General features: G+C 38.6%; 1 protein-coding gene across 2 annotated transcripts in view; it reads left to right on the forward strand.

The window, feature by feature from the left end:
* Window positions 1-22,928, forward strand: part of GRK3 (G protein-coupled receptor kinase 3) — a 222,219-nt gene that overhangs the window by 140,241 nt on the left and 59,050 nt on the right. For both annotated transcript variants that reach the window (XM_075214446.1, XM_075214445.1), the window contains exons 4-9: window positions 6,946-7,047; window positions 10,004-10,078; window positions 13,239-13,300; window positions 14,107-14,158; window positions 14,682-14,773; window positions 15,494-15,593. In XM_075214446.1, coding sequence (XP_075070547.1) covers window positions 6,946-7,047; window positions 10,004-10,078; window positions 13,239-13,300; window positions 14,107-14,158; window positions 14,682-14,773; window positions 15,494-15,593 — 483 coding nt within the window. The remainder of the gene's footprint in view (window positions 1-6,945; window positions 7,048-10,003; window positions 10,079-13,238; window positions 13,301-14,106; window positions 14,159-14,681; window positions 14,774-15,493; window positions 15,594-22,928) is intronic.

The raw sequence follows: 22,928 nt of genomic DNA on the forward strand, positions 1-22,928 counted from the left end.
TTCCCCTTCTTATTATATTATGTAATCCATGCTTCTCACAATTGTTGTAGGTTGCCATCGTTGATAATACCTGTTTGTTTCAGCATTATTGCTGAGGAGCAACTATTGCTTTCTGATTTTTCTTTCTTATATTCCACTCACATTAAAGTGTATGTATTGTTCACATGAAGGCATAAGTTGATGGCTTATTTTGCAGAAAAATAAACATTACTCCTGAACGCACAGTCATCATAAATAAAACGTTTGGTGACGGAACTGTACTCACAACTTTCAGGAATAGACAGCATAGTTACTTTGTAATGATCAGAGCCATGTGTATTTTTTGTTTTCTGAAGTATGTGCAAGCATCTGTTCTGGTACTTCGATAGAAGTGAGGCTTATAGTGATTATAACTTAGTAAAAAGGGCACACAGACAAAAGCAGGGATGTCCTGAAGAGGAATTATGGAGTAATTATTTGCTTCCGCACCCTAAATATGATAGAAGTCCTACATTGTGTATGACATATAGATGCGTAGGATTAAATGCTAACTTGGATACCCTACTAAGACAAAACACTGTTATGTGAACAGCATGACCTTTATTACACATACATTTTCCTTCCAAGTTTCTACATTTTTAGAAAGTGAGGTGAATATCCTGAAGTTGCATTTGACTCATATTCATGGGTAGATCAGAGTAAACACTGTTTTGCAATTATTTCATGTTCTTATGACGAGGAAAAAGTCCACCAATTACTTCTATTGACCTTCCACTCTCAAAATATTCATATAATGTTTTGGCTAATAATGACCTCTACATCTGGATCATGCCGTATGCCAGGATGCATTCTTCTCAGTCTTGGAAATTTCAATTAATCCATCCTCATGTCTGCTGTACTTTAGTAAACTAGAGTTAGTCTGCAACTTCATGTGGAAAGTTAGAAGGGATAATTAGTTCATTAGTATCTTTATTGTTATTATGCCACTTGATATCAAGACAACTGGCAAGGCAATGTGTCAGCTATGATATTAACTACAGTCTTCGGTTTGTCTATTAAAACTAATTGCAGTGCGGTCTCTGTTTATTCCTAGATAATGAACTTACATTCTTAAAAAAAAAAGTAGACTTCTGTATTACTAACGGGTCTGATGCCATTAAAACATAAAAAAAAATCTCAATTAGTACCCAATGGAGCTTCCAATAAGAGCGTGAAGAACTATATGGGATTTGTGGTCCACCATTAGGATATTATTATTTCCGTTTATGCAGAAATAAAGTATTACACACTGCTGTAACCGATTTTAATGTTTATCCATTCACATTAACCCTTGCCCCAGTAGAGCTTACAATCTAATTACCCTACCTGGTCCCCACCACACACAATTTTAATTAGAAGTCAAGAAACCTACCAGTATGTATTTGAATTGTTGGAGGAAACCTACAAACTCAATCTAGATATCACCAGAAAATGGACTTATTTAAACAACATTTCATACCTGTTTGTTAGAAATTCTTAAGTGCCTTTTAAAGTAGCTTTGTTACTTGCAATTACTTTTAAATAGCATCTTCTCCCACCCAATCATCACATGACACCTGAATGCTTTGCTCTTGTAGGAATGCTTGTTTACCTGTGCACACTTTGTGATTATTTTATGCATGTGGAGCTCCAGATGAAATAAACAGTCATTTCTGTGTGAGGATGCATCATTTGTCTAATGGGCATTACTAGCAAGCTGTGCCCCATTGCAATGTAGGGCAGCCTGTGCTTTTCAAAGGAAAACTCTAGTCTTCTGTGCCAAGGATTTCTTATTATTATAAATGCTGATATTTTTTTCATTTGCACATGTTTAATATAGACCATAAAGTAATATTATGAACATCTTGTAAGATGCACTGTCTATAAGAAGCCTTGTGGTATCGGAAACGTAATGGTTTTCTCACCACAAACGTTAGGTAGGAAGTGATGCAGTGTCGTTTTGTGTAGCTTGTAGTACTGTAAGCCTTGTGGGTTTAGGAAACAGCATTGGTCTGAATTCACTGCTTAATCTGATTATTATAAATGACACTGGATCTGTTATAACATTGATGTCAGAATTAAGAGATCTGAGGATAAGAATTTTCCCAGGCTTCTAGGGCACTCTGCTGCCCTAACTGGCCTGGCAGTAGGTTTTATGAAGTGCTGTCTGTTAGATACTAAAGAAAAAATGTATATCCGCTAACAAAAACATATCATTTGTGCTCAGTATAATCGACACTCCATTGTATAATTTAAAGATCATACATACATAGCATGTTTCACTCCTAATAGGACTCCTTGTATGTGCAGAATTTAGCCTGCCTTTACAACCCTATGTCGCCAGTTTAATGTAGTACCAGTAACCTTGGAAGAACATGAGCAGGGCTGCCAAGAGGAATTCATGGCCCTGGTACAACAATTCCATTATAGTTGAGCACGTTAAAAAAATTTGCAGTGCCGCAGTTCGGCGGCAGAAGTTTTAGTGTGAGTGTTGTCATACTAGTGGGGCGTGGCTATGCATCATTGGGGTGTGGCTAGCAGGTGAAGAGTGCTAGGCCACCTTTCTACACAAAAAAAACTGCATTGTTGTGTACACTGACACAAGGGTGCAGTGCCTGCTTGCCGGAGAGTGACATATGTCCCAGCACTCCTGACTTTCAGGACATCTAGCACCATAGTGTAGTATAGAAAGAATGCAGTGTGCACTTAAACAGTTAACAGTCTTAGCCTGCCCCTTGTATTGGGCACAACACTCACCAAAAATCTGGATTGTCCCACTAGAATCACAACATTTCACAGACTGTCCTACCTGTTCTTCTCACTTTCACCACCTGTGGCTACTGCTTTCTTTAGTTGCGGCTTCTCTGAATCTTGGAATGTTGGGGGCCCTATTTGGAAAAAAAAAGTGTACATTTAGAAAATGACAACCAGCCCCGTTAAATCAATAGTTAAATCAATAGCACCCACGAGTAATAATTAGGCCTTCCTCCAAACCCAACATTAAAATAATAGTATCCCCATTTAATAAATAAACCTATTTCCCTCCCTGCAAACAGCCACAGCAATAAATTAATAGTATTTACATTTCAGAAATATACCTATTTCCCGCAACCATCACTGCCATGAAATAATTCATAGGCACATTTAATAGAGACCTCATTCTCCCCAAAATTACCCCCACAATCAATAGTCCCCACTATTAAATTGCCTCACCATCACCGTACAAACAAAATAGCACCCATTAATTAGCCACCACCTACCTCATACACATTATATTGCAACAAGCCCCCTGTGCCATCACACACACATTACTGTTCCCCTTCATCACAACTACACTGTGCCCCCTTATGATCGCACTGCGCCCTCCATGTTGTTTTCCCCCATTCTTTATCACACTGTGCCGCCCCCCCTTCTTTATCACACTGTTCCTCTCTCCCCCTTCTTTATCACACTGTTCCTCTCTCCCCCTCCTTTATCACACTGTTCCTCTCTCCGCACTTTTTTTTCACTCTGTGCCTCTCTCCCTCCCTTATTTTTTCACTGTACCTCTCTCCCTCCCTTATTTTTTCACTGTGCCTCTCTCCCTCCCTTATTTTTTCACTGTGCCTCTTTCCCTCCCTTATTTTTTCACTGTGCCTCTTTCCCTCCCTTATTTTTTCACTCTGGGCCTCTCCTCCCCTTCTTTGTCACACTGTCCCTTTCTACTTTCCCCCCCCCCCCCTTGACTCTCCGTTCCTTTACTTAGTTTTTGTTTGTTTCTTTTCTTCTGCCTTCTCTTCTATTCTTTCTTCTTGCTTGGTCCCCTCTGCGGCGCTCCTCATTGAGTACCGGGCATGACTTGACGACGTCACGCCCGACATTCAGTGTGAACCGAGCAGAGAGGAGGAAGCCAGCGGTGCGATCAGGTGAGTATGTAAACTTTTTTTTTTTTTTTTTAGCTGTCTAGCTCCCCCCACCAACGAACGGGTCTGACAACCCCCCCCCCCCCCCCCCCTCTACCCGCCGGAAAAAAAAATGCTGGGCCCGGGTAAATAGTATCCCCCCCCCCCCCCCCCACCTTGGGCGGTCCTGAACATGAGTGTTGTATTTCAATTACAGATAAATTGCTATAGTCTATTGTCACTTATAAAGCATTGTTGTGTGACACCTACCACAGTGGTAACATACCCAATATTGGGGCACATCTCTTATATAGTGAGAGAACTTTTGTATAATTGTGTTTTACACTTTTTATTATACATTTTTTTTGGTTAACATTTCCTTCCATAAATAGGAGTAATTATTTCCCTATGCTGCTGGTATTTGTACAATTTATTGCTTTCCATAAATTGGATATATAAGTCTTATGTGTCTTTTTCTGTTTGCCTTGATAAAGCAGGTTCAGCGAAACGAGCGTTGATGGTTTTTGCTTAGTGCCTATGTCCTTTATAATATAACTATATTGGAGGATTAGAAATGAGAGTATAGTTTAGAATATACAGCCTTAGAATTCAGTCCAGTACTGTGAGGGATTAGATAGAATACATATCTATATCTTAATAGTCCTAACAGGTTTGCAGCAAACAGACCACATGACATGTTTTCTTTTAAGAGATGACAAAACCCACAATAGAATAGTTGTAGTGGTGTTTTTTTTTTTGTTTTTTTTCAAACAATATTATCTACAAAAATATAATGAACATGTGTGAACAATACTATAAAGCAGTGGTTCCCAAACTTTTGCAGTTCGCGGCACCCTTAGAGTCTCCAAAAATTTTTCAAGGCACCCCTCCAAAATAATTACCGAGCAGTCCCGTTTTATAAGTAGTCAAAAAGACGTAATAAATATTTAGGTCAGAACAGAAATACTTATTTAGTTGTATACAAAACTAATACACACAAATCCAAGGGAAAAGAATTTATTTATGTATATTTTTTTTCAATTATGTTTCTGTCAAAGAATAATTTACAGCTAACACACTCTGTGCCCCCTGCATCCACACACACCGTGCCCCCCTGCATCCACACACACCGTGCCCCCCTGCATCCACACACACCGTGCCCCCCTGCATCCACACACACCGTGCCCCCCTGCATCCACACACACCGTGTCCCCCTGCATTCACACACACCGTGCCCCCCTGCATCCACACACACCGTGCCCCCCTGCATCCACACATTGTGTCCCCTGCATCCACACACACACTGTGCCCCCACGCTCTGCCCCCTCAGCCTCTGCCCGCTCTGTCCTCTCAGCCTCTGCCCCTCAGCCTCTGCCCGCTCTGTCCCTCAGCATCTGCCCGCTCTGTCCCCTCAGCATCTGCCCGCTCTGCCCCTCAGCATCTGCCCGCTCTGCCCCCTCAGCATCTGCCCGCTCTGTCCCCTCAGCATCTGCCCGCTCTGTCCCCTCAGCATCTGCCCGCTCTGTCCCCTCAGCATCTGCCCGCTCTGTCCCCCCAGCATCTGCCCGCTCTGTCCCCTCAGCATCTGCCCGCTTTGTCCCCTCAGCATTTGCCCCTCGCTGTCCCCTCAGCCTCTGCCCGCTCTGTCCCCTCAGCCTCTGCCCGCTCTGTCCCCTCAGCCTCTGCCCCTTGCTGTGCCCTCAGCCTCTGCCCCTTGCTGTGCCCTCAGCCTCTGCCCCTTGCTGTTCCCTCAGCCTCTGCCCGCTCTGTTCCCTCAGCCTCTGCCCGCTCTGTTCCCTCAGCCTCTGCCTGCTCTGTCCCCTCAGCCTCTGCCCGCTCTGCCCGCTCTGTCCCCTCAGCATCTGCCCCTTGCTGTGCCCCCGCCGTGGACAGGAAGAAAAAAACAACTACTTACCAATCCGGCGGCGCCCGGGACCCAGCATCCTCCTCCTTCCTCGTTTCTCACTGAATGCCGGGCGTGACGTCACGCCCGGCATTCAGTGAAAAACGAGGAAGGAGGAGGATGCTGGGTCCCGGGCGCCGCCGGACTGGTAAGTAGTTGTTTTTCTTTTTCCTTCCTCTTCTTCCTGTCCACGGCACCCCTGTGACAGCACCGCGGCACCCCTAGGAGCCGCGGCGCACAGTTTGGGAACCTAGGCAGAGGATTCCTACCTCACTGTTGCATGCAACAGAATTGACAACAGTTAAGCGATTGTGACTGTTTGCAACTAAATAGATCTATGCAAACGAGATCTTATCCTTCCGAATAGAAAGTTTATAAATGCTAGATTGTTTGTTTCGTATAGTTAAATAAAAGAATATATATACTTGCCTTACTGAAATGAAATAATTTATAAAATATACTTATTTCCCTAAGAATAAGGGAAACTCATGAAACAGAAAAGAAACAATGAGGCAGGCATACTCCACCTCATAAACATATATTGACCATTATTATAAGAATCGCACATTCTAACTCTGCATCACTAACTGTAATATCACCTTACATTGAGCACTACGAGTTATTTTAATATTTCGTGGTCTCCTTAATTTTATAAGGAATTTTAATGGACGAAAAACAAACCTTTTTAATTTTAAGAGAATAATTGAACTGTCACAGATCTCAAATGTACTGTTTGTCAGTGCACTATTCTAGAAAAACTCCATTCTCTATTGTTACCCTAATCTACTAAATAGTTTATTGTAGCACCTCTCTCTTTTTTTCCTTTTTTTTTTTTCTTCTTTTGCCGTAATATCTGTCTTTCTGTCGGCTTATTCTGGGGACTAGTTTAGCTTCGTCCTCCACCGTCTCTTAATTTTTGAAGGGGTGTCGAAAGACCAGTGGGACATAAGCATGTGCTCCATAGTCTTAAGTAAATCTCTTATTGTTAACTGATGTTTCTTGCTCCTTGGATCATGAGATCTAGATAGTTATTCACCACCCACTGATGATTCAGAATTAAGATGTATGTTTGTTTTCCCCCATAAAATGTAAGACAGCATAATTCAGAATGCCAAAAAGATGCAGACATGATAATGAACAGTCTCTACCTTTTTCCATTTCCAGATAAAAGAGTACGAGAAGCTGGATTCGGAGGAGGACCGCCTTTGCAGAAGTCGAGAGATTTATGACACAAATATAATGAAAGAACTACTATCTTGTTCACATGTAAGTATGCTCTTTTATCTTGTAGGCAGCTTAAACTTTCATTTTGATCTCCAGGCATTTGAACAGTAAAGTTGTGAGTGAGCACAGACTTTGCCCATTTTCCGCACACTTTTTAAAATTCAATATCTTTTGGTGTAAGGGAAAGCTATGGCACTTGATTTGATGACCTAACCATTGGCCCAGCGGCCTGTAATGATGGCTTTTGTGCGTCACATGTTTTGATAGCCACTTATAGAGTACAGTATAGTAATGCTCCGTCCAGTAGAATAACTACATAATATAGGATTAAATCCATGCACTGATGCCTTGCTTTAAGACGCTTACAAATTACATACTTTTTGCCTGCTTTTATCTGCAACCGTTTTATATCCAGCTGAAGGGTTGTTCTTAATATAAATAATGTAATATTCACAAAATGCATGATAAGCGTTAAAATACCTCTTAACCTACAATAGGAGCCGCTGTAATAAATTCTGCCAATTATATATACAAAAGTGCCAGAAGTTTATTAGAACACTAAGTATTAGAGATAAGGCTTTTATGGTAGGTGAGACCTTTGTACACCAGACTTCCTGTTAGTAAAACCTCTATGACACTGTAGTCAACATTTTATTTCTAAGAGAGGATAGTGTGATATAATTACATGCAGTGTCAAACCTCTTAACTCCTATAAATGCATGGGGAAATCTATGAATGTTACAATATATCTTCTCAGATTGGAAATTGATTTCTGATTGGCTGTTTGTGCGTAATCTTGTTACTTATTGTACCTTAGCGCAACCTTTTGTTCTACTGAACCACTGTAGAATCTGGTATTAGACATTGTCTATCGATAAGCTTGCAGAGAGGAATAGGAAAAAAAATGGCTCGTCAATTTTGAAATTATTGTATTTGTGAAACTTGTGATCTGCTGGAACTTGGTCATGTAGCTCCTATTATCTATTGGAAATAATCTAATATGTATGTGAGCATCTTTAGTTAGAAGACTAGACATCGTGACTAAAAGAATGATGCCAGGTTCTCTTTCACTAATCTGGATTCAGCTGCAGAAACAAATACAACTCTAGGGCTTGTAAAAGGGGAAGAAAATGTGTGAGTATTGGTTTATGAATAATAACTTTGTCACTGCAGTCATTCCAGACCATTATTTTGTGTTTTAGGGCAGACAAACACTTTTGCTGCACTTTCTGAAAAGCTCTGACTGCGTTCTTTTAAGGGTTGTAGACACATGGGTTCGCCATGTAGTGCATTTTACATGTTTGTTTCCTCTCTTTAGCTAAACATTGCAATACATTTTCAAGTCCAGAGGCGTTAATTTTTCAGTCCATGCCTTTTGGCAGATGGATCTGTTGGTGCAGTTCCACTGACAATTATGTGTTTACAGATGTAGAATGCCACAATATGTCTCTAATACCACATGTATGTAGTGCATAAAGAGACCAATAAAATACTGCCGTATTAAGCAATAGACAACTACTTTTTGTCAATTTGTAAGCGTTAACCGTGCCAAAAAAACATAAAGTGTATAGATGCGTATATACCAGGTAATGCTGTGACTGAGTATGTAGATCATTTCTAATATTCCAATCAGTGTTTTATGATGGATAAAGTAAGATTCTTGATTTGGAAGCCTGTCTCAGTCACAGGACAAGGTGTTTTGGCACCTGAGGCGATGACATGCTGGAAAACACACCAATCCCTCTAGGCCTCTGCTCATAAACTTGACATTGTTGCATGTTACTTGTTTAGCATTGCTGAGGGGGTTTATGTTTTTTGCTTCTGTGCTTTTGGTTCATCTGAAGTCTATTTAATGAGTCCTGGAAAAGGCTATTCTCCTTGCAGATGATCGTCAGGCATAATGATCACTCTTAAAGATACAGTGCAAAGCAGAAACGTGTGCGTTCGTTGCTTACACCCCTAAGCCTAATTGCACACAAGGCAGGTGCCGCTACTGCCTACCTTTATACCCAGTCCTGACACTTCCGTTGAAAATAAAACCTATCATGTCGCTTCAATGCATGAGGAAGGGAAGGATACAATATTCAGGCTCTGCTAACTGTTCATGTCCTGTAATTGATGGTCAGATTCCCTCATAATAAGATTTCAATCTTCCAATAATAGGCTTGTTATAGATGCAAACATGTTTTGCTGATAGATTTTTCTTACTGCTTCTCCAAGTCAGCCATACTTTGCCCTTTGTTTGCAGTAGGATGCAGGAATGCATGCTCTAGGGACTTTGTTCCAAAAATCTTGTTGTCACTGACAAATTGCTTCATATAAGTGGACAGATAGGATCAGTGCTACATTTCACAGTTTGCCTGTGGGATTTAATCGCAGATATGAGCAAGTCCCTTCCAATTTGTATGCTGTGACAACTTTAAGGCATCCTGGTCTTTTGTTTGATGAACAAAAGTTTGCTTTGTAAAATTTCCAATAGTAACAATGTTAATTTTCCAGTGTTCTATATTTATTAATTGTTATGTCTTGTACTATTTTATGTAGCTTGTAGAGGGACATCTGAATGTAAATATTGTATTACCAGAGTATTTAAATGGCAGCATAAGAACAGTGTGATGCATGTCAAGCACTTCATAGGGCGTCTGGTTGAACACTACTCCTAGTAATAAAAAGATATGTAATGTACAACTAGAATAACATATTTTTAAAGTGCATATATTTCCAAATCAATGTTGACTATCTTGTGTAGCATGTCAGAATGACATTATCACAGGAATAAGATTGGTTTTTCCCAACATATAATTGCAATGCTTGAAAAAAAGTCATTTTAAAATAATGGCCATGGTGACCTTCAGTAAACCTACCAATGGATTTATTAGTGAGCTGATGAGTGCATAGCAAGCTGTGCATTTGCACAAATATATTCCTGCAGCTGATAAACCCTTTACTTGATGACTTTTTGTTTCGTTTTCTTTCATTTTTTTTATTCAATCCCTAGCCATTCTCCAAGCAAGCTGTAGACCATGTACAAGCTCATCTTGTGAAGAAACAAGTGCCACCTGCTCTATTTCAGGTAAGAAATGCAGCTGCCAAAGTTTGTATTGAATAATATGAATTCTTCCTTTTAACACATTGTAAGTTATGCACGTACTTCTTTGTGTCTCTCCATGTTTTGTGCCGTGGGGCCAGATTCACGCTTTTCCTTTAACATTCCGTATATTGTCCATTCCGCGTGGTGGGAATTCCGCGTGGAACACTAAATTCCAGGGGAAGAACGTGTTCTATTCAGCAGCCAAATGTGGAATGAGGCAAATATGACGAGGAACAGTTTTGAAAATGTATCTTATCTCTAGTTGAAAGACAGTTGTATTTTCTTTGTAGAGAAATCTCTTGGATTGTAGCTCATGTGAGCATGGCCATCTTTACATTCTGTTTCTCATCATTGTACAGCATTTGTGTCCCCTCCATGTACTGTGCTACCTAATATGTTTGTACTTTATAAATACAATAGAATAGTATTTTTTTCCATTTGTTACTAGTGTGTGTTTATTTTACACAGAGCTAAGTAGTGAGTGTGTGTCCAGAGATTGTATTCTGTGCGACCTCCCTGAGCACATGAGACATTCCTCATACAGATGCAAAGAACAATGATTTACCACCTACTCACTGCTAGGAGAAAACGTAACTTCAACAGCTGTTCTCAAATAATCACTAATCAATATTGACCTCTGTGGTTACCAGATATTCTCCTCTCATCTGGTGTTCTTTTCCTTTACATTTGAGTAATTATATGATATATTGACGACGCTTCACTAGCAGATGTGCTCAGTGGATATTTTTTAAAAACAAACAAAAAATAAAACTTGTTTATGACCCCAACCAAAGAAATCACAGATCCCTTTTTTTAACTACGATATAATTGCAAAGTACAGTGGTGTATGTATGTGTCTATTAGCACAGCTTAAAATGTTGAAAATGACCGTGTTTTATTTTGTGTTTTCAAGCAATTATTGTGGTAACTGTTGTGTCAGTGTGTCCTCAGAGGGGTGTGAAGGGGTTTGTTTGTAACTCTGAACTGGGGTACTGCACTTTACTGTATAGGACAGTGTTGGCTAACATGTCACACTCCAGGTGTTGTGAAACTACAAGTCCCAGCATGCTTTGCCAATATATATAGCAGCTTATTGCTGGAAGGGTATGCTGGGACTTGTAGTTTCACAACACCTGGAGTGTCACATGTTAACCATATGTTAGTATATAGGATATACTTTGTCACCTTGAGATAGCACTAGCTCTCATTGTAAGGTCTACGCTAATAAAGGCCGTAGGGAAGAATGTGCAGAGCACTATGTCACATAAAGGTTTGTGGCAGGATATTAATCTTTTCTAATGAGCTGCCTTAAGTAGTTTGCCCTGGGCCTAGTCAGTTCACCACTTAATAAAGTGTTTGTCTCAGCTGTTTCTGCTGCCCAGGTTAGTACAAATGTAGAGCAAGGGATTTCCTTGATGGGTCAAGACATAAAATAGATTCTTACCTCTAACTATAGCTGCAGTAGCCTTTTATTATTATTATTATTATTATTATTATTATTATTATTATTATTACCACCATTTATTTATATAGAGCCACTAATTCCGCAGACTTCCTTGTGACACGCTCTGCTTTTTATAAACCATGCCTTTTGTAGGTTGTGTAGGGAAACTAGTACATAATGTTCTTGCTGTATATAATGTAATAGGCACATCCACAGAATAAAGTAATTAAAGAGGATTGATCACGTATGTAATGGGCCCCTAATTTTGCACATTCATATGGAGGTTTCACATAAATGTACGGGATCTGCATGTACATACATAATGCAGAGTATTTCCTCCAGAAATACTTGCCTCATCTTACTATGCCATAGTCATTGTGAAATATCAGATCCTGTAGAAGATCTGCCATCTAGTCCAAAAAAAACTAAATATTTTAATTGCCGGCCAAAAACATGTAATGCTAAATAAATACTCCATTTTAGGGACCTTGTCTTGCGCACAGCGAAATATTGTGCCTGTCTATACCAGAGAAACAGATCTGATGTGATTGGCACCAGAAAGTGAAATGTTTGTTTTCTATTGTTCTGGCAACAGGAAGGATTTTTTGTGCCAGCGAGTGGGAGGCTTAATGGTACCGGTTTTCTTTCTGCCCTTTTCACCTGGATATATTTGTAACATATACTGAATATACTGCTGCCTGTATGTTGAGCACTGTGACCACCGTTTTGGTTTTACTTCCCAAATATGAAAGCAGTTATTATTGAAATAAGCAATGTTGGATGGCACCACTCTTAATAGAGAAGATGCGCTTAGTGGAAGAGCATAGTCAAGTAGATGAAGGCTGTGCATGTTGCCAGTAATTATATAAAACATCCTGCTATCATTTTAATATAATTTTCCTGGGATTACTACTTGCATAATAAACATAGCTGGAATATGTCATACTTGATGAATGATGGAGGCTGGAGGATGCGCACTGCACATAAGACGTAATTGTTTTATTTAATGTATATGAGCTATTGATTTACTTTTTTATTTTCGCTTTTTCCATCAAATTCCATTTTTTTTTTCAATTTGTTTAATTAAAAATTAGACATATGGAATGCCCCAACACAGAGCAGAATCCATAGCAATTTTCCAACAGCCGTGTCGTCTTGTATGTTACGGTGTTATACTGAACATATAACATAGGTGTGTGGAGTTTGTATGTTCTCCCCGTGTTTGCGCGGATTTCCTCCGTATGCTCCAGTTTCCTCCCACATTCCAAAAACATACTAGTAGGTTACTTGGCTGCTATTAAATTGACCCTAGTCTCTGTGTGTGTGTGTGTATGATAGGGAACTTAGACTGTAAGCTCCAATGGGGCCGGGACTGATGTGAATGAGTTCTCTGTACCACACTAGGGAATTAGTGGCGCTATATAAAGATGATGATAGGTGTGCTCTCAATGCTCTTACATTCTTGTAGAGAAGCATCAGTTTACATTACATCTTTTACAAATTACAATTATTGTGTACAGCTTGTTTGTTTTTGTTTGTAAGCCTTACATTTTTTTAAAACAATTACAGAATGGAGTCCAATGAATGAAGTTGTATCTTAGTTGTATGAATGAACTAGCAAGGTTTCCTCATTTGCTGAGCAAACAAAATGTTTGTTTTTATTAGCCACCTAACATGACCTTTTATTGTCCACTGCAGCCATACATAGAAGAAATATGCGACAGTCTTCGGGGAAATATATTTCAGAAGTTTATAGAAAGGTAGGAAAAATCTCTGTGTAAAATTTTATTGAATTACGATAACCAGCCCTTAGCAAATAACTATCCCAATTCTGCCCTTTTAGGTCAGGCTTGCAGTTTGTGGATACTTGAAGGTGGTACAGTGATGGTACCACCCTAATGTGCTTCTTTCTGATGCTGTGTAAGGTTTCAATGTAATTGATTTTTTTTTTTATAGAGTGCAATGCCTTCTTCTAGCCTACAGGTGTCGCTATTTCTGTGTCCTCGAAAAGATTTGTTTGATAACTAGTTGATCTCTCCATAGACAGCAGTAGAATCACCTGTAAGCTATAGTATCAAATATATTTTTTCTGATTTGTTGACAATTTTTTAATTCTTATACAACATTTGCCTTGTCAAAACTATCACACATCCCCCTGTAATGTTTCTGCAAGAAATATGCATCAGTCATTTTTACATAATCTTCTCTCTTGTTGCTGCTGTTGAAGTATGAAGTTACAGATGTTGAACTTTTTCCCTCCTCCCTCTCTAGTAGCCTGTCCTTAACCCAGGGGGCCAAGGTTTTTATGTCGTTCCAGTGCATTAGCTAGAGACAGCTGAAATGCTATGTACTTATGATTCAGAACCACAGCTTTGAGATTTCTTGGATATTAATAAAAACATTGCTTGTGATTTCAATCACAGATAATTTGAGTCTGTTTAACCCAATGGCCTCTTTGTAATAGTCCCCAGTGATTCTTGTATGGAAATATGTAACAAAGCAAAAAAAAAATCCAGAGTCCTTTATTAACCAAATATTGTTCTTTCTTTCTTTTTTTTTTAAACAGTGATAGATTTACTAGGTTTTGCCAGTGGAAAAATGTGGAATTAAATATCCATGTAAGTATGTTTACATTTAACTTCAAATAATATTACAATTGAACTCAGATCAGTCCTGGGCAAACACTTTTTGAGCCATTTTTATCAATGCCAATACATATACATCCTCCCTGGCACCTAAAAATATGCTGGCTCCTGAATTTTATATGATTTTATCCACTCTGGTCTCCGATGATATATCCGTAATGAACAAACTGACTTTGCTGCAATGCATTCATAATGCTCTGATTACATATTCTTTATCTACCTCTGCCATCCTTGCTCTTGTGTCAACAGAAGTAAATGAGCGTGTATCTAAATAAAGTGCTACCAGCACTGCTGACAGAATATATCTGTAAAGCAGGATTGTAGTAAGAGATTGTTAATATCTTGCCAGCTTAGCCACAATGGGAAAGGAGGTGATCACTGCCCTTTAATGGTAGAAGTGTAGGCTGTGTACACGCATTTGAATGTAAGTAGTTGTGCTTAAACTTGCAACCCTTTCTGTTGTTCCTTACGGTCATACATCTTTTCTGGTTTCCAGTTGACAATGAATGACTTTAGCGTCCATCGAATTATTGGACGAGGTGGATTCGGTGAAGTTTATGGATGCCGCAAAGCAGACACTGGTAAAATGTGAGTGTTCACAACAGGAGGTCCTTCTGTGACAGACAACAATGTAAACCTGATCAGGAATAGTTTTTCTTTGCCTTTGAATGAATAATTGCATATATGTACATAATACACTTGAAGCACAGCATTTTTGTGTTTTTAGATCTTAGGTAAAACAAGTAATAACTGTATAGACCTATTACAGGTATAAACTGACAGCAGAGAGGTATTTTCAGTATGTGTGCTTTGTAAGATGTAGGATCATTAGACATTAATCATATGATTACATTGCAAATTCTTCACAGGGCTGCAATCTGATTCTTTTGGATGAAAAATTTTCACCTAATCCAATAAAATCTTTGATCAATTTTGCCATCTACATGCGATCTTATTGGATCAATTGTCACTCACACTCCTGTTGTTTTTTTAACATTTCAATAAGAAAAAATGGATTGTAACATGTAAGGTTGGGATTGTCATCTTATTTTGTAGGTTCATCAGTTTTTAAGTATTTAATGTCCATGGCAGTTTCTGGTTGGATGCAATTCATAGGACACGGGTAGCCATAGTGGCCTACATGTTTTAATAGCACCACACTCTTTAGGGTAACTTTTATAATTTTAAATGGGTACACCTGTTCATTGCCTACTCGAAATTACAAGTCTGCTGTCTCCTCAATCCTGTAATTCTAAGGTGTCATTCTTAGATGACTGATTTACATGTGTTATTGCTTCTGGCTTCTAGGTATGCAATGAAATGTCTAGATAAAAAGAGGATCAAGATGAAGCAAGGAGAGACCTTAGCCTTAAATGAAAGAATTATGCTGTCCCTGGTCAGCACGGGGGTGAGTGTCTGACATTGATAATCTTTGCAGGTCTGCTAACGTCTTCACTACTGATACTGTAGAGTTAATGTTGACACTACATAATTGAAGAAAATGCCAATGAAGAGCACTTAGTGAGACATTGAACTTCAAAGGCACAACAACTGCATTAGACGAAGCTTAAAATTCTCTCATTGCCATGGTTACCAAGGATGTTGGTAGAATGGTTGATACTGCATTATATCAATGGATGCCAAGTTTGTTCCTTGTAAAAACTCTACCTTTAACACTTAATCAATGGGGTTAAATAGAAAGTACACTCCATTAAAACAAAAGGGTTGTAATAGCATTAGAAGCTGATTTTTCCAGTAGGCCTAATCCAATATCTCTTTATGTAAATAAAATGGTATAGTAGACTGAATGAGGGGATGATTTATATGCAGCCAGTGTATCACTTCATTCTAAACAAGAACTGTACAGCACAGATGGTATCAGTACAATTATAATTGTTTGCAGTTGTTATTTAGTGGACCATGAACACTACAGCAAAACAATTAACCTCTGTCTATTTGATGGAATATCAACCTGCTCTGAAATATCTGATATTTTCACTGATTTTTTTTCCCATTTTTATCTTTTTTGAATGGAAATTTCTTTTCCTGTCTGGGTAATTTTTTTTTATTTTGTATTTTTTTTGTATTTTCCTAGTGTATGGTAACCCCCCTCCATGCTTGGGGCACTGTATAATTCAGGTGGCTGAACCCTGCCCCGCTTCACACGGCTCTGCTCAAAAAGAGAGAGCTGCATGCACCTAATACTAGTGCACGCAGCATTGCCCATGTATATTATTGGGATAGGGAGAGTTTGAGCGCAGCCAAGCACTCCCTAAAATTATAACCACGCCCCCATGCATGCTGGTCACGCCCACTGGCAGCGTGGTGTGGAAACCCCCCTCTGCAAATCCTGCGTTTGCCCCTGCATTGCTATTGAGGTGGTTTAGGGTCTGATTTTTTTTTTTTTGCGTATGTCCTTCATTTAGTTTGTAATGTTTTTGAAGCTACCACAAATGAAAAAAAAAATCAGATGGTAGCCTAAAGCAGATTATTTCAGAATGAGGAAAAAGTGAGGATAAAAGCCATGTGTGCATGTAATGCCTGCAGGAGAGCTGAGGATCTGTGGAGTTTAGTGGACTCTTCTTCCACCTGTCATAATACTGGCAGGTTACACATGCTTGTCCAACAAGACTAATCCACTTAAGACTGGGCTTTGCTCTATGATATTGGCCAGCCCATGCACATGAATCATTTGTGTGCGAGGGTAGAGGGCTTAAATCCATGTGCTTATACACTGGTATTTATAGACTTATAGGTATTGTGAAACATTGAATTGCTAATGTAATTGTAAAATGGGTAAAACATTGATTACATATGCAAATTCACTAATGTATTTGTAAAAGTTCCTTTTTCCTGTTATAAGTATTTAATAGGTTTGAAACTTATCTAGTTGAGCTGAAGCCGTCTCTGCTGTTAACCATTTGATTTGGAGTTAACCAATGTTACATTTAGCCATATATATGTACAACAGCTTTTCACAGAACCCGCCGGTCTGCATCCAAGCAGAACAGCCGGACCCTGTTGGCCCAATCATGGAGTAGTTTAATGACGACGACTCTTGTTCGATTTTGGTCATTGTCAGGTTTGCTGGGTTTTTTTGTTCCTATGTGATAAGGAATTGCTGGTCATTTTGGGCCCAAACATGCAGCAACCAAACTGCTGTAAAGATAGCTTTAAGCTCTGTTGTGCCATTAAATGTGTTTCAGTGGGATTTCTTAAGCCCAACAGGGGTGAGGGGGGGGCGACAAATGCCTCCTCATAATTAAGAATTATAACGAAAATACTACGAGTTCTTTTAAACGTTGAGAAGTCTTTTTGTATGCAGCCACGAGCATTTAACTTTAATTAAAGAAAAAAGGAAACCGCACAGTAAGGTGACAAACATACATCACGCTGACCATAAAAAAGAAAATGTGTCAAGTGTCAACAAATGAGCAAAGACAAAGGTGTTTGCCCTTTTTTTTTTCTTTCTCACCTTGATATTCAGTATTGTTAGTGTACGTCTAACAGATGTTCAAGCTTATTAAGCAAACATTTTAAACAGGCACTTGTGACATACATTGTGTATTTTCATATTGCTGGGGGTAGGAAGCCTTTCACACAAATGAAAGATCTAAGCCTGCCATGAATAATTGATGCCGTTGGAAATTATGTTTGACTAGAAAACAGAGCATTTGGTGACAGCTAATTTCAAAACTCGTGTTCAGAGAGCCATCATTTTCTGGTTGTGGTGAGCTGTGTAGCTGGCAATCAGCGAATGTAGCTTCTATATTATCTAGTAAATATTAATCCCTGTCAGCTTTCTTTATAAGGGATATCTAATATATGCAGGGAGCGGATATGCTATAGTTAGTTTTAATAGCACTTGGCAGCAGCAAGCTGATCCACAAAATACAATATAACCTAGCAGTTTCTTAAAGGGAAGCTTACCAGCAAGCAGGTTAAAGGTCCAGATTAAATCTAAAGATGGCTACACATTGCTACCCTTACTGCTTGGCTCAATTAGCAGGTCCACTGTCCAATTTAAATGAAATTTGACCCCAAATGGCACCATAGCGACTACACTTTTCTTTCTCTTTCCCCTATTCACCTACTGCATTGTTGTGCAAACACTGTATATCCTTTGTTCCTAACTGTCATACCTTCTAGATAGCACACATACTTGGTAGTCCTAGAAGTAATAGCTGTTTGAACTTTTTAGATTATATTTGAAGTTCTGCACTAGTTATGTGAAAGTAACTGTGAAAAGAGTCAATGAAAAGTGAATATAGTTTCCTGTTAATTTTTGCAGTTTTTACCCCAAAAGATAAATCTATTCCAATTGACTACTAAAAAATCCTGTCGTCCTGTCCGTCCTTAAAGAAAAATACAGGTGGACTTATAGATAAATATAAAATCTGTTCTTGGTGCAACCGGCACATGTTAGGTCATGAAGGGACAGAGCCCCTGTATCATGACTAATGACAACACACTTTATGGATATTCACTGAGGACTATACTCCATAGTGCCTATCTGGAATAAATGTTTTCCATTGCATTGCACTGTGCTGATCCAGAACATAATATGGGTACTTTAGTCACAAAAATATATGTTTAGACATTTCCCGAGTTCTGCTAATGTTGCAGTATCATCATCATCGACATCTATTTATGTAGCGGCAGCAAATTGCGTAGCGCTTCACAATTTGGAACAAACACAGTAATAAAACAATACTGGGTACTACAGCCAGAGAGGTAAGAGGGCCCCGCTCGCAAGCTTACAATCTTTTTCCTTTATTCTTTTTCTGTTCTGAAAAATGGCCACATAAGTAATTTGTTATCCTTCCATTACAGAAGGAGATTGTACTTTGTTTGAAAAGATGTGATCACATGATTAGGGGAGACTATTGGAAATATAGAAAATAAAAAGTAATATAAGTGGTATAAATGGAACACAAACGAAGTCTGCAGCAAGTACACTGAGCAGCAGATGTTAACTTGACGAGCCTTAGGCTGCTTAGGTAATCTGGACAAAATAAGAGCTATAGTCTGTTGGAAACTGTCCGTATGGGAATATTTGCATGAAACATTTTGTTACAAACTGCTGACATCTGTTATATGTCTGAACATCTCTTTATTACATCGCCGATCATGTACAGACTAATTGGTATGAAGCCTTTTTTTATTCTTTAAAACATGTTTTTATTTTTGTTTCTATTTATACAGGAAAAGTACATACATCTAAATATCTTGTTGCCTTGTCATAAACAATGTTACATTATAATTGTCCTGCAGGTATATCAGTTTCCGTTGGCAGTTTGTTGTGCTACCAAACACAAGTAAAAATAATTCAGGCACAACTGAAAACAAGAACAGAGTACACAATGAAAACAAAAGTCAAATTAAAAAGGAAAACACGGAGGCCTATAGTTACCAGTGATGTCAAGTTGATTTCCTTTTGTGGACACAATCTGTTTGTTATTTTTTAGTTTCTTTATACAACTATAGGACTTTCCCTGGCCAGCAGTCTCTCTTAAATGCCAGGTGGTATTTCTAATGCGTTATTGTTTAACATGTCCTGGGAGAGAACCCTGTTCTATAAGTCTGCTTCCATGAAGTCCATTCTATCATACGTCCGTTTCCCTACAAGTGACTTAAGAACGGGGAGGTGGGTGTTCATCCAAGCTTGGGGGATAGTCTTACGTGCTGCCACCAAGACAAATAATAATAGTTTTGAACCTTTTAAACATCTGGCATCGTTGGTTATGCCCATAGGACGTGAAAAAGATCTTCTTGTGACTCCTTCCATTTGGGGTATGTGTGGGGTGATACATTTGAAGCTTCGGTACATGAGTTGTTTGATCTATGAGCGAGATTTAGAGATTTTTTTCAATACACAGGGGGGTGGTTCTGCGTGGTATGATGGCTTTATTATTTTAGTACATGGCTGTGGAGACCACTAGATTGTTCCTCTGAGCTGTAAATTTATTTTGTGTAAGTTTATAGTAAAAAGTTACCCTCTTTGTTAGAAGGGGGGCGGGGGACTATCAACATATTTGGTGTCCCAGATTGTGTCTGTTAAGTCGTCTTATCTTTACAAATAGCTCTCTGCTTGGAGGTAATAAAAAAGTTTGGGCTCAATTATTCCCAAGGTTACTTTTTCACTTGTAAATGTAAGCAATGATTTAGTATGAGTGTCTGCCAGATCTTTTATAATTGGATGTGTCTTACCTGTCTAGAAGTGTTGGTCCTCAGTTGGCAGGGAGTTTTGGCCCCATTGCATTTTCTACTTACAGGCAGCACTTTCCAAGTGTAGATAAACAGTGGATTGGACCTAACGCTCTCATCTAATTCTGGACATGGGGGGAGGGGGTGCCTGATTCATTAAGGAAAGTAAGGCAAAAAAAGGAGTAAATTTGCACCTTAGCAAAACCTTGTTGTATTGGAGGGGGAGGTAAATTTAAAATGTGGAGATAGATTTATAATTGAGGTAGAACATGTCCTAGATCAACTTTAAATGTCAGTGTAAAAATAAAGATATACAGTATTGGTGTCCTATATGAAAAATCAGCCAATATTTTCCTTATGTGCAAAATAAAAAAGCTAATTTGCACCCCATACATTGCAACATGTTTTTGCCAAAGTGTAAAGTTACTCCTTTTTTTTATTTTTTTTTATTTTGCTTGCCTTTCCTTAATAAATCAGACCCAGGGTGGGTAATAGGCCCACCAGGGCTGAATTTGAAGAATGTTTTTGCTCTATTATATAACAATTTGGGACACCTGACCACTTTGATCAGGCTTGCTCTGCATAAAGGGATAGTGTGAAGCCCCTCCAGGAACTCAGCCTAGATTCTCTATAAAACGTCTTATGTGACCTGCAGAAGTTCTGGGAGATTATTAGGTATCGTGACTCATAAATAATGTTCAGATGACGTTGCCTATTGTTGGAGTTTTTCTTTCATTACATACTGTCTCCTCTTCTTCACAAGAGTCACTTTGTGGTCTCACGGATGACTTCACTGCTAAACTATGCCTCATTGTGACAAAATGGTGCCTTATTATATCAGATTGCTTATATCTTCTAGGTTTGTCACTTCAGTGAGTGTCGTCTCCTGTCAGACATGATTTTAGCAGTGTAGGTTGATGCAATTTGGTAATTACTGTTAAACATGCAATTTGCGCAGTAACAAACGGCAATCTTAGCCCCTTTTATGGAGTTGGTGTTGAGATGAAACAAGAGCAACATTATGAATGCATTTCCATTCTGTACAATCTGTATACACATTTAAACAATTTTGTGTTATCACATTTTCCATCCAAATGCCAGGTAACTTTGCTGAATTAGTTAGTGTTAGACTTCCAAATGAGATTTCCTATGCCTTTCGGTGTGTCTTATTGTTTTGTGTACTCTGTATTGGAAGTATTTGTGCCCACAAGAAAAAGATCTGCATCATTACCACCTATGCATGGTGTACTTGCAGTAGCTACTAGGAAGAATCTACATAGCTACCTGTACGGTTTCTGATCAATAATGTAGACACTAAAAACATACATCCTAGTGGGGAGTGTCATAATGAAATTATTACTAAATCATTAAAATACTATTCTGCTTCCTGGCACTTGTCATTTTTGCAGGGAGATTTCTCATAGTATTACACAGCTTTCGAAAGTAATACTTCAGTTAGGGCTAATTTTATATAGTGAGATTACCTGGAATAGACACATTTGGTAGTTCACCTGTAGACATATGTTGTCTCGTCTAATTATGACAATAGAAAAAATCCTGCAATACTGTATCTACTACTGTTGAGGAATAAAACTGTATGTATCCAGCAGCCGTCATTAATAGCTGATGTCATTGCTATTACCTTGTTTTAATCCTCCCAAGCTATTTCTGTTTGTTCTTCAAGTGGCTAGGCCCTTGACTAGTATTATAACGCATGCATTATATAATAAATGGCTGGGTAAAGCACACTTTTGGATCCCTAGATCAGCACCTGACAATGGGAAATGTGTACTCTTTCTTTGCTAGATTTATTCTTCTGCATTGTGCACTTGCCCAGCAGCAATTATTTCAGTTCCATTAAAAATGTTTTCAGAGTGTTAGCTGCCACTCATAACTTCAGGTAACAAAGGCTTACTCTGCGGCATAAAGGCAGAGGTGTTCAGATTACGTGTACTATAATTTTGTGCATGACCCGTTGGATGATATCTACAGTCATCGGGTGGCATGTGCACACAGATAATTATCCTCAACAAAAGGTTAGTTCAATTCCTGTGATATTACATTGTCTCATTTATCAACCATCCCACAGAAACAGATTTTAATTGGTAACTTCATGATCTGTAATGACAAGAATATTACAGTGGGATTTTCTTCTTTTTATAATTAAAAAGAAACAAAAACCAACTGTAATAGAGAAAAAAAAATGTACCCAAAAAGTCATCCTTTTCCTTAAGACATGATGCATTGTATTTAAGTAGATGGGATATTTTATAACTTGTTCACTTCTAGCTGTCCGTACAGAGCTGTACATTTATTTTATTTGGACATGTGCCCAGTGGTTGGAATAACCAGTCATATTTACATTGTTATACATTATCTAATATGAGGATGTCTACAAGGCAACATTGTATTACATATTTTGTAATAAAAATATGGTTTATATAGGTATGTTATAAGTATATTGCATTATTCTCTAAATTCAGGAATGGACACTCTACACATCCTCAGCATTTAAATATTGCTTTTGTATCTTTAT

The sequence above is a fragment of the Mixophyes fleayi genome, chromosome 1 (assembly GCF_038048845.1).
Source record: "Mixophyes fleayi isolate aMixFle1 chromosome 1, aMixFle1.hap1, whole genome shotgun sequence".
NCBI classification, from domain to species: Eukaryota; Metazoa; Chordata; class Amphibia; order Anura; family Limnodynastidae; genus Mixophyes; species Mixophyes fleayi.